This window comes from Otolemur garnettii, unplaced genomic scaffold (assembly GCF_000181295.1).
Source record: "Otolemur garnettii isolate 467f Iridium unplaced genomic scaffold, OtoGar3 scaffold00008, whole genome shotgun sequence".
In the NCBI taxonomy this organism is placed as follows: domain Eukaryota; kingdom Metazoa; phylum Chordata; class Mammalia; order Primates; family Galagidae; genus Otolemur; species Otolemur garnettii.
Window position 1 is genome coordinate 29,565,182 of NW_003852403.1, and position 23,155 is coordinate 29,588,336.

At 33.9% G+C, this 23,155-nt stretch overlaps 1 protein-coding gene across 16 annotated transcripts in view; it reads left to right on the forward strand.

Annotated features, from left to right (window-relative positions):
• Positions 1-23,155, forward strand: part of PCDH15 (protocadherin related 15) — a 691,874-nt gene that overhangs the window by 331,298 nt on the left and 337,421 nt on the right. For all 16 annotated transcript variants that reach the window (XM_003783651.1, XM_003783650.1, XM_023509543.1 and 13 more), the window contains 2 exons: positions 13,195-13,303; positions 21,407-21,519. In XM_003783651.1, the coding sequence (XP_003783699.1) occupies positions 13,195-13,303; positions 21,407-21,519 (222 nt within the window). The remainder of the gene's footprint in view (positions 1-13,194; positions 13,304-21,406; positions 21,520-23,155) is intronic.

Here is a 23,155-nt window from a genome sequence, read left to right on the forward strand (position 1 = left end):
GCCTGGGCAAAAATTTTATGAAGAGGACCACCCAGGCAATTGAAACAACATCAAAAATACACTACTGGGAACTGATCAAATTAAAAAGCTTCTGCACAGCCAAAAGCATGGTAAGTAAAGCAAGTAGACAGCACTCAGAATGGGAGAACATATTTGCTGGTTATGTCTCCGACAAAAGTTTAATAACCAGAATCCACAGAGAACTCAAACCTATTAGCAAGAAGAGAACAAGTCATCCCCTCTCAGGATATATCCAGAAGACCAAAAATCACACTACAATAAAGATATATGTATCAGAATGTTCATTGCAGCCCAATTCATAATTGCTAGGTCATGGAAGAAGCCCAAGAGCCCATCGATCCACGAATGGATAAATAAATTGTGGTATATGTACACCATGGAATACTATGCAGCCATTAAGAAAGATGGAGACTTTACCTCCTTCATGTTTACATGAATGGAGCTGGAAAATGTTCTTCTTAGCGAAGTATCCCAAGAATGCAAGAAAAAGTATCCAGTGTACTCAGCCCTACTATGAAACTAATTGATAGCTTTCATAGGAAAGCTATAACCCAATTTTAGCCCAGGAATATGGGAAGAAGGGAGAGGGAGGGTAGGGGAGGGGGAGGGTGGGTAGAAGGAGAGTGAGTGGTGGGATCACGCCTATGGTTCATCCTATAAGGGTATATATGAATTTCTCTAAATGTAGAATATAAATGTCTTAACACAAGAACTAAGGAGACATGAAGGCTATGTTAACCAGTTGGATGAAAGTATTTCAAAGTATACAGAAACAGTACACTGTAACCCATGATAGTATAAATGTACACTGTTATGATTTAATAAAAATAAATAAATAAATAAATAAAATACAGTGGAGTTCCCCCTAGTTCACCTAACATTCATAGACTGGAATGTACCACATGCACTCAGTGGAAAACTTAAGTCTGCATATTGTCCACCTCAGTAAATTGTATCCTGATCACTTGGACTTAGACACACAATATTAATTTACCCTCTATAACTTGACCAGTTGTGGCCACCACTCTACACCAAGGAGCATGATGTTAGGTTCTGCCCTTTAGTGGTGTTATTTTTTCTTTAGTATAAATTCTTTTTATTATTACTCAGAGATAAGACCATATACTTACAACCAACTCGTCTTTGACAAAGTCGATAAAAAAAAGTACACTGGGAAAAGTGAAACGTTTCAATAATGGTGCTGGAAATATTGGATTTTCATATGCATAAGAAGGTAACTAAATCTCTGTCTCCCACCAATTTTATTTACACATGAAAACAGCACTTCATCTAATACCTCTCTTATCTTGTTGTTTTCCTGCTTTTAAACTTAGAGTAGGTCTGGATTGGAATGGGAGAGAGCTGCTGTTTTAACTTATCTGTGGCCCTGCTGAAATATTTTTGGAGATACAAAAGGGATGCTATGTTGCATCAGCACTGGAAATGGGGGATCTGAGTCTGGTTTTTTCCAACACTGGAGTATGATTCAATAGTCTTGAAGGAGAAAGGGGAAAATGACCAGACAGGGATAAATAACAGATTTTCTGCCTCATCACCAAAGACACATGAAACTTTCTAGTCAAAAGGTCAACAATCATCTACCTAGATATACAGGTCTCAATACATGTGAATTCCATGAGAGATTTTGAAACATTGGTGAAGTCTATTTTTATGCAAGACAAAACAGGTGGGTGGGTACTGTGTCTTTAACAAGATATACTAGAAGACACACAGGTAAATTGTAAAAATAGTATGTTTTGGATGCAAATAAAATAAGAAGCATGAAATTTATAAAATACGGGACCAAAGGTGAAATAAAAAATACTAATAAAAGAGAAAATAAAAGTTAAGTAATAGGGCAGGAAAATAGAATTTAAGATGCAGAGAAATAAAAATGCAGAACTATTAATTAATATTTAAAATTTAGTAAGAGGATTGTGCTACATATTTTACTAGAATTTCCTAAGTTAATTAGAAAATCTTTGGTAAAGAAGTTAATATTGAATTTTATTTTATAAGCTAGCAAAGGGTGAAGCTCACAGAAGTTAATGTGGAAGGCACAAGACCATGAAATGACACCATCTATATCGGGCTGGCTAATAAGAGAATGCTCTTACCATTTTGGAATATCCCCTTATGTGTTTGAGAAATCTTTCCAACTACAGAATAATTGACTAGGAAAATAAAGCAAAGAAAATCAGAGAGCCAAATAAAAATATAATTAATTTGTGTTCATAAAGAAAGCCAAAAAAAAAAAAAACAGAAGAAGAGGAAGAAAGAAAAGAAGAAGGTGTGTAATAACAGAGACACTTTGGGGAACCCAAAAACCAAATAAAACAAAGAAGCCAACTTTAAAATTATATAAAGAACATATGTTTGTAGAATGAAAGTATTTAAAGGAAAAAACAAAGCTAAGGCAATGTGAGTAATACTTAGAAAATTCCTGGTAAAATATGTTTATTTCCAGATAAAAGCAAATTCTACCAGATGTAAAGAAAAAACACACATACACTAACTATTAGATACAAGTTACTATGTATTGAAGGGAAAGAAAGGTTTGTGAATAGAAAATCTAAAATTCAGTAAACTTTCTTTTTAATGATGTGTCTTTTATCATTCTCATATATACAAGAACGTGTGTTCTTACAGAAAAAATACTCAGGTATATGTCAGTTGACTGTTGAAGAAAAGGAAGTAATTCCAAATAAGTAAATCCTGAAATAAATATTGAGAAGTGAATTTACAAACAATAAAACAGAATAAAATCCAAAGGTAAACCAATAAAATGAATTTAATCTAAATTAATATTTATAATTTAATGCATAAATCGAAACAATTCTTAAAGTGCATGTATCACAAAAAATGTAATCTGGTTCTCAATTCTCAGATTAATAAGGACAACAGTTTGTGTGATTCTGTGTTTATTTTGGATTGGCAAGTAGATGCGTGACAAATATATATATATTTCTAATTTTTTTTTTTTTTAGGTAAAGTCCCTCTTATAATTGTGTCTTGCCCCCAAAAGAGAAATGTTAAACTATGCAATTAGATGGTCTTTTCTTGTTCAGTATTGTATTATCTTTATTTATCCTCACTGATTTGTGGCTAGTTTTCTGCAAATCCAAGTTATTTGAAGCGTGATTTCATGCTGTAAGTCCGTGTATCCTTTTACAGCTTCCTGATAACTAGTTTCACACACACACACAGACTCCTAAACTGTATGGCTCTGATCTGATAGAGAAAATCCTAGCTGCAATTTTAGATCATTATAGTCATGGAAAAATGAATATTTTTTAAAGAAGTAATGGAATATTATAGATAGAAAACATCTTTGGGTTTTGTAAGGAGATTAAATTTTATGTAGATGCCCATTTAAGATAGAGAGTAAGGGGAAAAGCCAAATTTTTCAAATTCTAGTACTAAAGAAAGGTCAAAAATTTTCAGCTATAATGTGTTAAATATTAAGTCTTTACTATTCAACTTCTTGATGGATTTAAATTTAAAATAGTAAAACCAGAATATCTGAACAAAAGTGTCATTTAGCATTTATATAACCCCTCCTGATGGCGAGAAACTAAGCAGAAATCAAAAGGGAAAAATGGTATATTTGTGTACATAAAAATGTCAGCCTTCTAGATGTCACAACCAAATAATATTAAAGGCAAACAGCAAACTGAAAATATTTGTAAAACTGGTGACAAAGTGTTGTTTTCCGTGCTATGCACATATGCCACAGAAACAAAACTGCCAAAATTGAAAAAAAAAAAAATAGACAAAGTACATGAATATACCAAACACAAATACATCAAGTAAACATGCTAGCAACTAAAAAAATTCAAAATTAAACTTTATGCTTATTTAGCAACACAGTAGACAAACATCGCCTACGGTATTGACAAATACCTGCACTTATAAATTCTCGAACACTACTGAGGAGGAAGTAGGTCATTGTGATCTTTGTGTAAAGCCATCTGGTAATTTGTGAAGAGTTCAACATGTTCTCATTGCTTGATCCAGAAATTTTAGATCTAGGAACATAATTTCGGATGTAGCTTCATTGATCCAAATGCCCAACCATAGACTACATTTGATAATTCTAAAATCAAATTTGATCTCTCCAAAATCTAATCAAGAATGAAGGACACTTTGTTATTTCTGTTTTCTATGTGTTGCATTTATTTTCTTGCCTTCCTGTTGGGTGAGGAAGCCTGAGTTAGAGAGATGGAAGGTAAATCCTTAGGGAGCGTTCAGAAAGTTCCTGGTAATGAGGAGATTTGGGGCCAGCCCACTGGCTCACACCTGTAATCCTAGCATTCTGGGAGGCCAGGGATTCCTTGAGCTCGGGAGTCTGAGAACAGCCTGAGCAAGAGCAAGACAGTAACTATACTAAGAAATAGAAAAACTAGCTGGGTGTGGTGGCACATGCTTGTAGTCCCAGCTACTTGGGAGAGTGAGATGAGAGGACCACTTGAGCCCAGGGGGTTGAGATCGCTAAGAATCATGTTGAGAAAATACCCAGGGCATTAGAGTAAGTTTTTGTCTAAGGAAAAAAAAAAAAAGGAGGTTTTGCATAGAATTGTGATTTGTTGATGATTTGAAGGGAACTTATAGATATCTCCTGATAGTGACTGTGCAGTGGGAGCCATATCATTCTTGTAATTGAAATATTCATGCAAATGTAAGGGGATTAATATTATGAATAAACAAGTTCTTCCAGGACATTCTCTTTTTTCTGCTTTTCACAGTGGGTCCTGCCTTGTCAAAATCATTTAGAGAATTTTTGTTATGCAAGATGAGAATGAAGGGGAGGTGAATAAGGGAAAGGTTTTGAGTTACGCCTGAGGCAGCGTGAGGAACAGACATAAGAATAGCAGTCAGAGTAATGCAAAAGAATGCCCGAAAGGGTATGAGAACTATCTCTGTGATCTCTTTACAGTATCCGTAAAACGCATTCCCTAGATGTAAGTTATTTGGAAATCTGTTTTTGGTGGCTACGTCTATTTTGATTGCTACACTACTGAGTCTCTGTCACTTGGGCAGTGTGGTAAGAGTTTACAGGCTTGAAGACTGAGTTGCAGGCTGCCTATTTATTCATAGGAAGTAATTAGGGGTTGACCACCAGCCAGGGTCTTTCTTACCTATCTAGGAATCACTTGAAGACCCATAGGGAAGGTAGAATTTTCAAGTAAACACATTTAAAAGACAAAGGGATTCAAAGAAAAATTTGAAAACACGAGGACTATCAGTAAGTGTTCCAGTGTGCAATTGAAAGGCTTTTGAAGTATACATTTTGAAAGCAAAGTCAGTCTCAGTGCATGAGGTAAATAAATATGTGTCTGAAAAAAATCACATACACAGTGAAACAAAAAGAAGTATTTTATTGAAGGGGTGATGAGGTTTACTCATGGAAATAATAAAACAAGTGTATTTCTTGTTAGCACAATGCGCTTTTCATTTGTTTTAATATGTGATATAAAATTCCAATATCGGGCAGAAGCTGGTGTGATGTTTTCATGGCTACGTGAGTATGTATATGTGCTCCTTGCCCTTCTGTCATGAGGATGACGCCGATCAAAACAGGAAGACTTTGATGTGTGCGCTGTCTACACTGTGAAGCTGTATCTCAACATCCCACTTGTGTTTCTTTCATAGAAATATAAAATGTTCAAATTCATCAGCTTGGCTTGTTCCACTCACCCCTGTTAATTCCGCTTTTTGAAATATCCATATTCCGAATATCTGACACTTTCTCAGCCAACCTGATTTTTCTAACCCTTGACATCCCTCAAGGTGAAGATCTTTTGCATTTATGACTATTTCTAGTATCTGTATCTGGCCAAGGCTAGGGACTTTAATAATCAGTCTGCTAAATATCAAATATGGGTTTTTATTTTTAAAGGTTGCTAACCCATTGACTTGTATAAATCATAGATATTATTTCTCATTGGTGAAAAATATTTAAGAAATAAGGAGTAGCTGAGATTATTTTCAAGGTCATCTACCAATGCATAAACTAGATTAAAAATCCCCAGGGGAGGCTCGGCTCCTATAGCTCAACCAGCTAAGGCGCCAGCCACATACACCTAAGGTGACGGGTTCGAATCCCCAGCCCGGACCCGCCAAACAACAATGATGGCTGCAACCAAAAAATAGCCGGGGGTGTGGCGGGCGCCTGTGGTCCCAGCTACTTGGGAGGCGGAGGCAGGAGACTCGCTTGAGCCCAGGAGTTGGAGGTTGCTGTGAGCTGTAATGCCACGGCACTCTATCCAGGGGGACAGCTTGAGGCTTTGTCTCAAAAAAAAAAAAAAAAAAAAAATCCCCAGGGGATACTATTCAACCATAAAAGAAGATGAAGACTTTGCAACATGTATGTTTACCTGGATGGCGTGGAAAGTCATCCTTCTTAGTAAAGCAACTCAAGAATGGGGGGAAAGTATCAAATGTACTCAATATTATTATGAAACCAAAACAAAAACACACTGTCTTACAAATGATAAACGCAAATATAGTCTAACAAGGGGAAAGGAGGGGGAAGGAGGGAGGGGAAGGGAGATGGTGTTCGGTGGGTGGAGGGGGGACCTTTGACAGGATCTTGACTAAGTTGCATAATGCAAGGGTATATTTCTAAATCAATGAGAGTAAACTGTAAGTGTCTCACTACAAAAAAATAAGTGAGGTGGTGGTTATATTAATCAATTTGATTTAAGTATTCCATATTCTATACCAACTCATCACATTGTACCCCATAAATGTATACAGTTATGATTTAACAAAAAAATTTAAAAAACAATTATGCACTCTTTTAACATTTGGAATGATATAATAGGCTGAATCTTATAGTTCTGTAGATCGTGGCTGATGCAAACTAAAATGATAAAAATATCCAATCCCTGAAATCTCAGTGTTCCCACTGAAATGTACCTTATATGCGAGGTAATGGTTTGAACATTTGAAAGAACAGACAGCTGGGATTTTCTTAAAGCTACAAAAAACTTTTCTGAATTTCTTTTGTGATTGTTTGCTAATATATTTTATTTATTATATGCATATAACAAAATTTAAACTAAGGGCAGTGCCTGTGGTTCAAAAGAGTAGGGCACCAGCTCCATATGTTGGAGGTGGTGGGTTTCAACTAAAATGCTGTTTGCAATTTGATCGTGAGGTTGCATGAGAAAAAGCTCACTCTCATTCACCTCAAAATTTCAATTGTCTACTCTTATCTTCTCAAAAGCATACAATGGTTGTGGGAGAAAATGCTGTTTTAGATCAGGTCTAAAGAGAAAGTACCTCTCAAGAAAAGTTAATGAACATGAACCATGTTATTCAGAATGTAATAATCTTAAGTTTTACATAGAATCATACAGTATTTTTATGGAAGATAATGTTTTTGTATCGTTTTGTAGTATCTATGATTATTTTCATGGTGAGACTCTCTTTACATGGTCCTAATTCATTTTACTGTCCTGTTCCCATTTCTAAGTCAGGGAATGTACCTCTGACAGTTCAAACAACAGTGAAACGTACCTGTGATCCCGGATACTTTTAACGTCACTTATCAGCTAGAACAGAATTCAGGAGACATGATTTCTTCTCTAAGACAAATGAGACTACAAAAAAAAGCAATTTTGCTTCAGAGAAAAAGTGAAAAAGAGCCTTCCAGTATTTGAGTGGCTTTTTTTCTTTTTTAAATAATAACTGTCTCCTGGAATTCAGCTTAATAACAAAAAGTTAGTTGAAATCTGTGAGGCAGTAGGCTACGAGTTATAAATAGGAATAATATAATATCTGCTTACAAACCTATAAAGCTTCTAGAAAAAGGTCATTATAGCAATTGTACCAAGATAGAAGAACATTTTGATTCTTTCCATAAGAGATACCCAAGCATGTTTGAGATATGGGTGGATTTCCAATTTCTTTAACACATACCGTACTTCCTTTGTATTTGAGACAGTAAAATCAGAAGCTTAGAGAGATGAGGAGGACAGCAAAAGAAAAAGCAAGAGTAATTATTATCTACTTACAGAGAATTTGTTCTTCAAAAGAAACCAATCTCTGAATTGATTCTCTTTTCACAAGACTAAGGAAGTTGTTCTCGCAATATCCACAGATTTTCTTGGTATTGGATACTACGAAGTCTACTTGAGAGTAATGATCTCAGGCCAGGTTAGATAATCCAATAAAAAAAACAAGTTGGCAAAAAATGTATTAAGTATCTGCTATTTATTACATGGCTTGAACTTGCATAAAAAAAAAATTCTATTCTCTTCCTAGAACATAATGTAGAGGGTGAGAGAGACTTACAGTGTCTCTAAGAAAGGCAACACACCGTCTCCTGCTCTTACCTTGACCCAAAGTCCCAGACACTGATCTTAAACCACCTTAAGGAAAAAGAGGTTTATTATAAGGATATTGTTTCAGCAAATTCAAGGTCATTAACGTGCTGGCACTTGGCAATACAAATGTCACTATTTCTCTTCTGTCTGTGTCTTTGGTTCATCCGCATTATATGCTTGACTACCACAAACAGCTTTTTAAAAAGTTCATCTTATTTTTTACTCAATTTTCTCTGGATTTACCTTATTCTTTTTAAAAAAAAAATAAATTGAATGCTTACCACTTATATTGTCAACTCTTCAGCTTCCTAATAAATATATTAAAATCACAATTCGTCCTACATCTCCCCAATCTTTTATGTCTAATGATAGTATTGTCATTCACTTTTAAATCTTTTATGATTTGGGGTCTATTCTTTAATCCATGAAATATTCTTTTTTAAAAGTTCGTTAACTTCTGAAAGTATTGGGTATTTCTCTGTCCTTTTAACATCTAAATTCATTAGTTTTTAATTGCCTTTTGGTCAGAGGATGTGATCTGTGGGAAATTGAATACATATTAATTTGTCACCTAGCCCATTTTACTAAATGTCTATGTGTACTTGTCTTCAAAAAACATTTATCAGTTTACATAGAATTAATTTCTTTAACCTCTATTCTGTTTTCTAAAATCTCACTAAGTCAAATGAATTGTTTCCAGCTAGGATTTTCTCCCTTATATATGTATGCATACACTTTTCAGACCTGATTCCATTTACTATAGATATTTGGATGGAAGACAGAAGAAAAAAAAAAAGATGCATGTTATTTATGTTGTTTCTACTAAATAATACTAATATAAGTTTCTAACTCTGGCTTAAATGCTACTTATAAAATCGTATTAGATATTTAACAATATCATTAAAAAAACAATTTTCAATATCCTTTATTGTCATGTATTAGTAATGCTAAAAATGTTCAAGATTCAAGGACCACAGTTCACTTGGAAGGTAATCATAAATGTCCTGCTTGAAAATAATTCTTCTTATGTTAAACCTAGATTTTCTAACAGTCTCATTCATGGTAGCTGTAGACAAAAGTCTCTTAAGTTGTTAATCAGTGTAGGACAAGACACAATGTCAGTCCTTTCTAAGTTATTTACACAGTGCTATTTCCCCCAAATTTCCAGAAATTGAGTCAAGCCTTTAACAAGAGTATTTGTTTTCTTTTGTTTTCACTTGTCTAAGTTATTTATACAGATAATGTTAAAATAGTAGGAAGTATAGTAATGACATAGTCAACAGCACTGAATAACTTTATGGGAAATATTTTTCATCCCATCTAGTGTCACTTCCATACCCAATCTTCTGAGACATTCACAATTTGCTACTTCTATTTTAATTTTTTGGTGATAAATAGTAGACTTGTTTCTTTTTATTTCCCCAGTTCTCTTTGTATGGTACTTATTAACAAGCAACTATGTAAGATCAAGAATTTAATTAGCACTTCAGCCTCCCTCTTGGCTTTGTTTGATGTGTTATTTTTAGTTTTAATATTGTGTGTATAGTGATAAGTAATATAATTAAAACTCCTTTGCTCATTCCAACAATTCTAGATAGTATAGGAAGATGTTAAACTTCATGGCCGATTACCAAAACTTATGTGTTGGTAACTAAGTAGTTCTACAGAAATAAATAGGTAAATTTGATCAGCAGGAATGCCCTCAAATATTGTAACTGGTTTGTATCTAGCATTTAAACAGAAAAGCTCAGATTTTAGGGTTTTTTTTAAAGTTCTTTATTTCTTCTTCTTCTTCTTCTTCTTTTTTTGAGACAGAATCTCACTCTGTTGCCCTAGGTAGAGTCCTGTGGCATCAGAGCTTACAGCAATCTGAAACTTCTGGGTTTAGGAGATCGTCTTGCCTCAGCCTCCCAAGTAGATGAGACTTCAGGTGCCCACCACAATGCCCACCTACTTTTTCTGTTTTTAGTAGTGATGCGTCTCACTCTTACTCAGGCTGGTCTCCAAATCCTGATCTCAAGCAATCCATTTACCTCAGGTTTCCAGAGTGCTAGGGAGGCGTGAGCCATCGCATCTGGTCGAATTAAGTTATTTCTAAGAGCCACAGATCATTTAGCACCCCTGAGTATATTTTTCTGACTATGAGATGTAGAATGGGACTGATGAACGCCCTCAGATTTGAAATGCTTTCACAGAGTCCAGGTAGAGGCACACTTTAGGGAAAGCTAACACAGATTTAATTATTTGAACCAAGATTGAAAGTAACTTAACAATAAACTGATAAACTGTCTGATACAATCATTCCTTTGGGAAATGACTAGAAAAAGAGAGTCCACCCTTAATTCCTATGTTCAAACTTATCGATGTTGAAGAGCCTCAGATTTGTTTCAGTTTGGGGAGAAATACAGGTATTGAATAGTACATGTATACCCTTGCTTAGAGGAGAGGGGGAGATGTGGAATATTGATAAATTGGTTCAGGGACAATAAATGGTTGGTAGCAAGGATGACTACATAGCTTGGGGAGATTTAGTGGATCAGAGAAACGAATGACGTACAAATGATTCTCTTTGTAAATCAAATTAACCTGAGAGATAAGTATTATATTTAACACGTTGCCACATTAGAGAAAAAAAAACAAACAAAACTTTATTTCTCTGAATTTTTCTGAGAATTGAGTCTTCTGTCATTCCACTAGTATTTAGTTGTGTCTGGAGTGGACCCTAGGTGGTCCTAGAGGACGATTCAGAAATCCTATCCCCAAATATGCACAACACTGTCACCTCACTGGATAATTTCATATTCAGTTTCTTCAAAGAGATGCCAGGTAAACGTTCAAGTCACGACTTTTTGTAATCTGTGGAGAATACAGACCAGTTTGTGAGGTGCTGGAGCAGAGCAAAGGAGGTAGGGGAGAAGTGCTGACTAACAGGGAAAACAGTGACCAGATTTCCCATCTTCAGGAGGCCCTGGGCTCAACACTGGTATGGGATAAATACAAATCACTTGATAGTTAATGTTTTAAATGATGTAGGCCAGGTTTCTTTGCATTTTTTTCTAAGTTAGAGTCTCACTCTGTCACCCTTGGTAAAGTGCCATGGTGTCATCACAGCTCAGAGCGACCTCAAATTCTTATGCTCTAGAGAGCCTCTTGCCTCTGCCTCCATAGTAGTTGGGACTACAGGTGAGTGCTACCACCCCCAGTACTTTTTTCTATTTTTAGTAGAGTTGGAACTCTCCTGCTCAGGCAGGTCTCAAACCCCTGTGCTCAAGCAATTCTTTCACCTTGGCCTCCCAGAGTGTTAGGATGATAGAGGTGAGCCACCGTGACCGGCCTTTGTTTGCATACTTGATCTTTCCTACAATATATTGACATGGCATGGAAAGGAAGAGAGTGCATTTTTATAGATTTTTTTTTATCTTTATGAAGAAAAATGGAAAGCCTCTTTCAAGGCCTGTTGATCTCTAAGGGTCTTCATTCAAAATATTCTGTATACCAAGGATTCATATTTTGGGTTAAAAGTTCCTGAGCTCCTTCACATGCCATCACTATACACTTATGCTGAAAATTAACTGATTTTGTATAAAATTACATGACAAATTTCCTTGTTGTGTTATGTAGAAGCAATAACATAAAAGAACATTGCAGTAATTTCTTAGAATATAAAGTTAGGTATTGAGAGAGACAATTTCCCTTTGAAATTCTTTCTCCTCTCTCTCTCTCTCTCCTCCCCCCCCTCTATATATATACATATTATATATACTGTATAGTATATATATACTTTTTTTTGGTCTTAGGGTTGTAAAAATTTGAACAAGTATTTCCCTAATTGTGTTCTAAGAGTATTAGGTCAAGGAGATGTTAATGGATGTTTTTTAGAACATATTAGAATATACTTAAATATCTGAAAAGAACTGTAGTATAGTTAGTGTATTCAAAACTTTATTTATATCATGTTTTCTAACTTAACTCGGTAGATATCTTTTTATTTTATTTTTTTACTGCCCCTATTATTTTTTCATTTTAATCCCCCAGTATACCCATTATAATCTCAGGGTCAATAAACAATGTGCCACTCACCACCTGTTTTTGTGAATAAAGTTCTATGGGAACAAATCTATTCCTTCTTTGCCTTTTGTGTTATAAAGGCAGAGTTGACCAGCTGGAACTAGAGTATATGTTCTAGATATATTTTTTACATGCTTCTTTATAGATACCACAAAAGATAACCATTGGAAATCAAATTGGGAAACACAGACGTAAAGAAATATATCATAATTTTAAATGAAATCTTTTTGCAGACCCATAAGTGTTCATCATATACAATTAATTACTTAAAATTTGCAGTGATAAAGCTTTGATTTTTGTTGAATTAAGATGTTGACTTTAAATGTTAATATTTTAATATAATTAATTAATCTGAAACTTAAAATAACTTTGCACAAAGAATATGGATGTTATTCCAAATCTAGTTTAAAGCAAAGGGAAAAACTTTACTTCACAATATATTTGATAGCCTTACATTTCTTTTGAAGAAATCCCCTAAGAAAGATTAAAAATGTATTGTTGCCTTTCTTCCTTGCTTTCTTTTTAGGAGAAATTACTCTTCTACAGTTTTATGTATATAATTAATATGTCTTTTCATGTTAACTTTGAGGACATCTTGCTTCTTCTTAAGATTCAAAATTAACTCATGTAAGGTATTAGATTATAACTTTTGAAATGAGTTTAACTCCTGGCTCAAATGTCTTCTAGGTGTCCAAACTAAAGTAACTGAATGTCAGCTCCCCATAAAGTATCAGTAATGGATCTGAACTAACCTCTGTAAATGTTTTTCCAGGAAGAACTGAACCCCATTATTGTTACCCCACCAATCGAAGCCATTGATCAAGACAGGAATATTCAACCACCGTCAGACAGGCCGGGCATACTCTACTCCATCCTTGTTGGTTCGTATCTGCTAATATTTTACATTCTCAGTTATCATTCTAGAATCATGTGGGAAAGAGGTCTTTTGAATCAGAGGAAACACTTGATAATGTTTTTATTATTGGCAATGATCGTTACTTTCTGTATAAACAATTTTAAAGTAATAACTTAACAGTTTTTCTTCCCCACAATTAGTAAGAGTAAAATACTCAGAGAACAAATGAAAAAAAGAAAACTTTGAGGGAAGAAGCAGAACAATGTGAAATAATAGGACACACACCTACGTGTTGGTAATTTTTTTCATATCACCTTGTAAAGCTTTCTTTAATATCACATTTTAACATGACTTGAAAATTATACTCTACTAGTCTGTTTTCATTGGATGCACATTATACATAATTTTGATAATGTATGACTGGATTAAATAAGGGCTATTTTGGAGCCTTATTTACAGACAAATAGTATGTTATATGCTTGGCTAATTTTTTCTTTAAAAATTCCAGAGAAGTGTCCCTAATCCATCCCTATGTATATACTGTTAATTGTAGCAAAACAAAACTGATGAGAAATTGATTATGCTGCTCTTCAGATTGCTTTGGCTAAAATGTGAATAGTGCTAATTTGCATGGATTATAGGCTCTAGAGGGTCAGATGCTCGTAAGACAGACCATGCATCGTATAATGAAGAAGGAGCCTCTTGGAAGCGAACCTGAAAAATAACTTCACCGGACTCCAGCATTAACCGTCAGCCCCTTCTTGTCCTCTTCCCTCTACCCTGGGAGAACATAAGCATGCTTAACAACCAAAAGACGTTATACAGATGCTAAAATATAACACTGTGTCCTACTCAGAAATGCTGTTTATAAGGAAATTCAAGTACTTCTGTTTTACGTATTTGGTCTTTATAATGACACATACATCCTAAGTCAGTTGATGAGACCATTATAGTTTTCAAAAGCTCTTGAAAACATAGCCTCTTTTAAATCTGTGGAAGTCTTGGCATAGATAACAGGAAATAGACATCATTCATTTTATTGACTGAAAGTTTGACAGTATGTCAGTCACTGTCCTCGTTATTCAAGGTACAAAGATGAGAGCTAAATCTCTAAATGACAGAATTAGAGGATGGAGAAGTTTCTGATTGTATCTTATCCATTTATCTTGTTTTATTCTTTGATATTTCAAATGTATCATGGCTAAATTCTATACAGTCCTATGTAAAACCTCAAAAAACCCAATTATCTGGAATTTATTATAATATATAAATATACATTCCTCATCTGTTTCATTTTCTTTCCATTTTACAGGGTTTGCCATTTGATTGAGAGGAATAGCTAGTTCAATTGAGTGAAAGGAAGAAAACAAAATTAGTGTGGAGAAGTCACTCAAAGCCATTTCTCTTTCCAGACCTTGGCCAGAGAATAGGGAAAAGACACATCCTGTCTGTCTTTCTGAATTACCGACACTCTTTTACCACACCTAACGTTAGACTTTCACTAAACCTTGCTCACACACCATCTATTGGTCTATGTTGAAGTAGAATATGTAAACTCACGTTAACAGTTAACAAGCCTTGTTTCAGCACTGAGTCATTAACACAGATTGGAAAGAGTGTGCATTTACTTATAACGTCTACTGACTTCTAGTATTATTTTCTTTTATATTATCTATCTCTTTTATTGCTTTCATAATTCTTTTACCTCTCTACAATATGCATTAGTTAACTGTTTAACACATGATATCTTTATAATTTAGGCATTGTAATAGTGAGAAAAGTATAAAACTTAAAAATTGGCACTTGGTAAGAAAATAATTGTTAAAGTTTCGTGACCTAGCTTATCATCCTTTTCTATCCTAGTATGGAAAAAAAAAATTAAGAGAGAGAGTGATTAAGAGAGGTTTCCTTGTTCTATTTCTCAGGTAAATATTGCTAGTGACTTCCTGTGAACAAAAGCCAGAGTTGAAATGTTGAAGTTTTGAGAATTAAATAAATACACTTAATTTCATCAAAGTTTGTTTTCATCCTTTCTAATCCTTTAGTCTAAGGCTAATCATCTTATTGGCAATAATTACTTAATCTATGGCTTTAGAACATTGATTTATTCTAGTGTCTTATTTAAATTATGTCTATAATAGTTCTTAACTGTCTTTGTTGCATGTTGGTGATACATTAGTGAATGATTCTAGGTAACTTAGTAAAGTAGGAGGAAAACTTACATAAGCATACCAAGTTTTCTCCCAATCATCAACTACTATTTATTGAACATTAATAATGTTCAATACAGTGTGTATTAAAAATATAAAATTAAAAATTGTTTTCCATAAAATAATTTTGCTTTTGCAACATGCTTTTTAGATTAGAAAATCAATGGTTGATAAAATGATTCTTTTCTAAAAGATTAAAATAAATTATTTCATGAATTTATTGCTATAGTACAACAAAAAAAATTCCAATTGGCTCAGCGTTTCAAGCCAATTTTGTTGTCATTTTTTTCCTCCATTTTGTTCCTCAACAAGAATAAATGTATATGTGGTTATTGATAAAAATCCTATGATATATTTTATACAGGTAGTAATTTGTAGTAATTTTTCAAAATTACTTGGCCAATGCCACTGTAAAAATGAGATTATCTTTTTGAAGTGGCTTAATTGTAAGTCCAGGATACTGCACATTTGTTCAGAGAAGGACAGAATCATGCCTCTTTCTGTATAGAAAGTCATATAAAGAAACTCTAGTGTTAATTTGCAAGTTCTACATTGGTTTTCCCCCAGCCATTTTAAAGGCAAATGCATTCAGCATACTGTCTTCAACACTTGTTCTTAAAATTGGATGGAAAGCTTTATATTAAATTTTTTACACATATCTTTTGGTGTGTATACTGTAATATTCTGATAGAAGATGCTAAATAATGAAAAGGGATCATCTAGTCTTTAATTACCTCACTTCATTTTCAACCCTTCCTTTCTAGGGTATCTTTATGCTTTAAGGGATAGTGAGGAACTACTTTGATCAAACTCTACTCATTGCCCCTTGTATAGTATAAACATGTTATGAATCACCTATCACTCCCCATTGTCTGATGGAGAACAACACAATTAAAAACTACTAAAACCAAAGACAAGCAAACAAACAAATGCTCATCTTTTTATCTGAAATCCAGTGAGAAACTGTTCCTATTTAGTTACAAAGATAAAGAGCCCTTCTTTTAGGAGGGCTCCTTTATAAAAGCTGTGTTGAACTAGATGCTATAAAGGAATATTGGCTGTGATAGATAAGGGACCCAGCAGATAATTAGTAAATGCTGTCAAAAGAGGCCCCAGAAAAATTCATACATGCAAGAACCTCAAAAAATATGAAGACAGGAATAACCTATTGACTCCTTAATAGTATGTGCCTGTAAGTTTTCTGCTTCTAATTTTTATTGAATCTGGCAGTTTTTTCATTTAAAACCATGTAAACATGTATCAAGCACTGTTTTAATTGTCATTAAGACAGATATCATAAAATATTTATTATATTTATTTTATTTATTTCAAATAATATAAAAGGTTTCCTGATTGTGGCTTATAGTAGTAACTTGCAATATTAGTAGCACATAATACTAGGTACTCTTATCTAAGCCCCTATTATGTAACTAGTAATATATGTTAGATATAACATGTAGATGAGGTATATGTTACATATTAAAATTCACATATTGCAAAATTAATAGCTATTTTTCTTATTTGTTCCAAAGGTGTTTATGGTAATATTAAGGATATTCTGATAACTAATACTTGGTGTCATATACTAGTTAAGAATGGAGATGCTAGAGCCAGACCTATTGATTTTAATTATATATAAACCTAAACTATAAAATTAAAAATTAAAAAAATTAAAAAAAATTTTTAAAAATTATATATAAACCTACATTAACTATGGTAAGTATTATTAAGTACTAGTGTTAGAGTAGCATGGTGACTTGAGACAGTGACTACAACAATTGAAAAGAGCTGGTCAAGTTTTAGCAAGAAAAAGGAAGTTTATTAATGACCTGCACAGCAAGTCAGGCCCCATCTTAGTGACTGTGGGCCCCAATGAAAGTGATGTTTGGGGTTTTGTGCATAACTAAGAGGCATTTCTGCTACTTCTTAGAAGTCGCCTACTATCTTACTTAACTCTGCATTCAAAACAACCCACCTGCAAGGTCTTGTAAACAACTCAGTTAAAAGATCTTGACAACAACCCTCCCACAAAATCTTAATAAGCCTCTTTTCCTTAATAGCCCAGGTCAGTTTGACCCAGACTAATCCAAATGGCTTAACCAAATTTGTCATCTGCCCTGCTCATATCTAGCTAACTGCCATTTGACAATAAATACATACTGAAAAGGTAATGACAGATTTTAATGCATATATCAAGATGGGGTAGAAATGAAAATATTCTAGGACACTAAATTTTTCATAGTGTACACTCCAATAATTCATAATTCCTGGAAGCAGAGTTCAAAAGTATTTTGTTGTTGTTGTTGTTGTTGTTTTACTGGTTTTCATTTATTTGTTTATTTTTTGGATTGTTTTCATGGTATAAAATTTATAACTCAAACCTTTTTCACATGCTGGCTTTTCAAACATTACATAACCTTCCATATACATCCAGGGGGACATTTCCTTCATGCCTTTCCATTCGCTAATGTTGATTTTGAATTGTCTCCACCAGTTCAGAATTTTTCTTCTTTTCCTTTAAGGATATTATTATTATCATTATTATTATTATCATTATATTTATTATTGCTGCCAGAAATTCTTTATCCTGATGAGAAAGCTAGAGTGTTGTAGAATATTTTGTCATTTTTTTTAGTTATGAGCTCAGTTTGACTTCATGCTACATATAACTGGAAGTAGTTTCTCCAAAAGCATAGGCCATATTTACTGAGTATCAAGTAATATTTTTATTACTTCTCCTAAAAATTGTTCCAGGAGATAATTCATCTCTAAACACATTCATCTTCTTGGCTTTTGCCCATAAAGATCACACAAATGGTCTGGAAAAACAAGCCATGAATACTGGAACTCACACAAATAGATTTCTGCCAAAGTTACAGCATAGACTGAATTAATAGAAAAAAGTATGATATTTATAGTAAGGGAATGGATAACGTTTATACCCATAAAAGTACAGCCTGCCCTCTCGTGTCTCTTTCTTTTCTGATAAGGACACCAGTCCTATCAGATTAGAAGCCTACTCATATGACATTATCTAACCTGAACTACCTCCTTGGATCTGGCTTCATATATGCAGTACAACCACATTAGGAGCAAGGGATTCAGCTTATGAATTTATGGACACAGCCCAGTCCATAGCAGATGATAGATAATTAATATTGCCATAGAGGGGCATGAAGCATCTCTTTCTTGTGATGTCAGCAGCAGCTGGTGCTCAAAGTTGTAATCCATTAACGTATGAGGAGTTGTAAAATGTGACCCTTTATTTTACCATTTTTTTTACAAGATTAACTAGAATAATTCCATAAAGAGAAACCTCAATCATCAATTATTTGTATACCAAACATTACAGGTCATAGGGAAAAAGCAAAAAATGCATAATAATATGTCTTCTCATTCTCCAGTTTTGAAAATGTTTCCAAGCATGCTCCAGAAGGGATCAAAGGTGTTCTTTCTTCAACATGGTTACAAACTTATGAATTTAAATATATTTAATCTGTCTCAATCATTGCAGATCTTTTATTATTTTAATATGCATGAGCATTGGGCAGGGCATGGTGGCTCACAACTGTAATCCCAGCACTTGGAAAGCCAAAGCGGGTGGATTGCCTGAGCTCACAGGTTCAAGACCAGCTTGTGCCAGACTTCCTCTCTAAAAATAATTGGGCATTGTGGTGGGTACCTGTAGTCCCAGCTACTGGGGAGGGTGAAGCAAGAGAATGGCTTGAGCCCAAGAGTAGAGTTATGATGCCACAGCACTCTACCAAGGGTGACAAAGCAAGACTCTGTCTCCAAAAAAAAAAAAAAAGCATAAACATTGCCTTTTATATGTGTGTGTATTCTCTGAAAAGTTATCACTTTATAGGACATTTTAGTAATGTCACCTTTTTTCACTTAATATATCTGAAAATAATTCTGTAGTGATAGGTAAAGATATCTATCATTCATTCTTACATTTGAATTATAATGCACTTTAGGGTATGTTATCATTTACTCAGCCACACCACTATTGATGTATATTTAAGTGGTTATTTATCTTTCGTCATTATAATGCAAAAATGTCCTTGAAGTGGTCAAAAAGTAAACATGAATATGATTTTGATAGATTGTGCCACATTCTCCTTCAGAAGTTTTACAGCACCCTTTTATCAACACCACTGATGTCCAAAAGTGCTGATTTTCCTGGAGGCTCGTCAATATATAGTATGGTGTCTGACTGGGACCGTGGCTAATCTAGCAAGTGGGAAATAGAATCTTAGTGTACTTTTAATTTGTACATTTTCTTATTATATGAAGAAGGGAGCATCTTTTTTTACGATGAAGAGTCATTTGCTTTTCCCTTTTTGTGAGCTATCAGTTCACTGCCGAGCATCTAGTCCCAGTTTTGTATAATGGGATAATAACATCATCACTGGTGTTTTTTCCTTTATATATATATATATTTATATACAAGGTATATTGCACGCAAACTTAATAGACACCCGGTTATATGTATTATGTGTGTATATCCATGTGTGTACATATATATGAGATATGAACATTTTGTTTCTGATATAAAATTGCAAATATTTTATCAGTTTGTAACTGTGGTTTTACTTGGTTCCTTGTGTCTTTTCATGCAGTCTTGTAATATAGCCACATTTATTTTTATTGCTTCTTCATTTTGAGTCATAGTTAGGAAAGATTTGCCTGTGCTGCTAAAAATATCTGTATTTTTATCTATGAATAGTGTTTGTATGTTTTTTACTTATTATACATGGATATCTTCTTTTTGTGTTTGCTCTAGTATACTATGTGAAGAATGAATAAAATTTTATCATTTTCTGGATAACCTCCTGTTAGGAGAGATTACTACTTTATCGTATATTAAATTTCATTTGGAATGCTGGGCATTTTTGGATTTTTAGTCCGTTTTAATGGTGTAAATATTTTTTTTCTGTTTTCTCCCCCTTAATGTTCAGGAGACTTTCTCTTCTTGTCTCAGAAGCAAAGAAGCAGTAGCAATAAGCTCACTTTTTTGTATGTTTTACTTTTGACAGCCTGGATTTGAATGCAAACAGTCACTCAGATTGTCTTCTTGACTTGGATACGTTATTTAATTTCTCAAATGCCCTAAATACTTGTCTGTAAAATGGAAATGATCTTCAGGGTTATTGATGATTACTTATATAAAGCTTTTATCATACACTGGGCTTCAGAACTAGAAGCTATGCTATTTTACTCTGATGGTTATTGTTTTTCCAAATGTATGTACTGTACAGTTCTACGATTTCACTATAACCCTTTTTTCACTTTGGAGAAGAATGTTGCAGTACACAAAGGAAGATAATACATTCGAAAGAAATGTATTTAAGAAGAAATGTGTTTCAACTTATTGAAGAAATACCCTCCCTAGACATGGAGTGTAATCAAACCTATATTTTAATTTACTATGGTTGACATAATTAGTTAGATGTTATCTTAAGAAAAATATTTACCTTGACGGAATCAGATATGTTCCTATTAATTTGCAAGCATCTTGATATTTGGTACAAATTACAAATCGTTATTTATTACAAGAAATATTGAAAAATCATGCAGGCTGTAATTAAGATTTATGCACCATTAAAATACAATTGTATAAGGTAAAATTTACTCTCCTTCCACCTAATAGGTCCTTTCATGTGACAAATTAATTTAAGAACTCTCTTAATAACAAATATTTGGAAAATCATCCAAACAAATATTTTTCATTCTCTTACCTATAAACTGATTAATTATATCTCACATCAGTGTATTTCCCCAGCCAGCATAATTTTGAAACTTAATGTACTAATGAAATTGTAATTTTGTGCCTCTGTTAACGAATGGAAAGTTACAACAGCTACACATGTGACTTACTGATCTCAATTATGTGCTGAAATCTCAATGTCTTTCAGGGACTCCTGAGGATTACCCACGATTTTTCCATATGCACCCTAGGACTGCGGAACTTACTCTCCTGGAGCCAGTAAACAGAGACTTTCACCAGAAATTTGATTTGGTTATTAAGGTAAATTAAACTAATATCTTATTTCCTTGTGTTTATGAACTGCTAATCAAAGAAACCTGCAGAAGCTACTGCACACAATTTTACATTGTAAAAATTAAAATTAACACAAGCAACAATGTGCTAATTTTTTGTTAGTTTGAATACATTGCGTTGCTTTTCTCTGAGATAACTTTTTGTAGTAATCTGTGATAAAATACTAGATATTTTGATAGGTAATAAGTGCCCTGGTAGAATGTATAAGATTCCACGCAATTCCTTACACCTTTTAACATTTCCGTTCCTATTGAAAGAAATTAGTTTCTAACAACAGAATCATAACCAATTAATATATCTAACATGTGCCTAATTCAGTTTTCTTGTGATAAGGTATTATTTGTTTAAATTCCATTACCTTTTCTAACATAAAACTGAAAGGTCTTGCTTATCCAGAGATCATTTCAAAATATGTCTCATTATTTCCTTTGTGTCAAAAGATGATTTTAGACCTGAAAATTTTCAAAGCAGTTATTTTATAGTATAATTTTGGCTTCATAATAGTCAACATATTTCAGGGAAATAATGAAAAGGATACTTCCAATTCGTTCTGATGGACTTCATTGAAAAGATGAGTTTTAGGCTGGACAGAGCGGGAAAAGTAGGCATTTGCCAGCTAGAGGTGGGGACTGAGAGAAGGGCATTACTAAAAGACAAAAGCAGAGATACAGCGTAACTTCAGTAGGCAGCACATACATTCTCATATTTAAGCACACCAGAAAATATAGCCAGACATGCAGCCCCGTGGTATTTTTCTCAATATCAAAATATTCAAAGGTATTAAAGGAAAAGAAAGTAACTTCTGATCGTGTAAAATATACCTGGGGCTTCGTGTATCTTTTTATTGAATTATTGCTACAACCTTAGGAGTTGGCTTATTTATACAAAATGTGGAAATTAAAGTTCAGACAAGGTCAATTATTAGTTTGGCGTTATATGACTTGGAATTAATAAGGGACCGAATGAGATTCAAATTTAGTTTTCTCTAAACTAAAGCCATGCCCCTCTCACTTTGCAAATAGGCAGTTGCTGGAAATCATGATCTGGTTTCCGTATCTGTCAGTCCACCTGCAAACAGTATGATTTACACACTCATTTAATGTGAGCTCAAATTGGGAGATATGTTCTTAACACAAGTTACAGTATACACGCCGTAACCTATGTTCATTTAGTTGTCCTCTGTCCTTGAAAAACTTGTTGCCCAGGAGAGTGATAGAAGCAAACAAATAAAATATAACACATCAAATGCAATAGGAAAACACCTAAAAATTGCTAACAAAGCTTCGAATTGGGATATTTAAATTAATCTGGAGACTCAGAGAGAGGATTCTCTGGTGAATGCCCCAAGTCAAATGTTATTGGATCAAAAGAATTTGGCCAATGAATAAAAGTGGGAAATATGTTTGAACATAAGGAAGTGCACAAGTAGAAGCTTCAAGGGATGATACAGCAGGCTGCAGGCAGTTAACAGGGAAATGAGCTATGGAGCCAGACCACAGAGACAGCTGATGGCTGACCGCCGTTTCCTTGGTTCATTCAGTAAGGGTGTAGAGCCATTCCACAAAGAAACATTGCTTTTTATGCTTGTATTTAAATGGGCTTG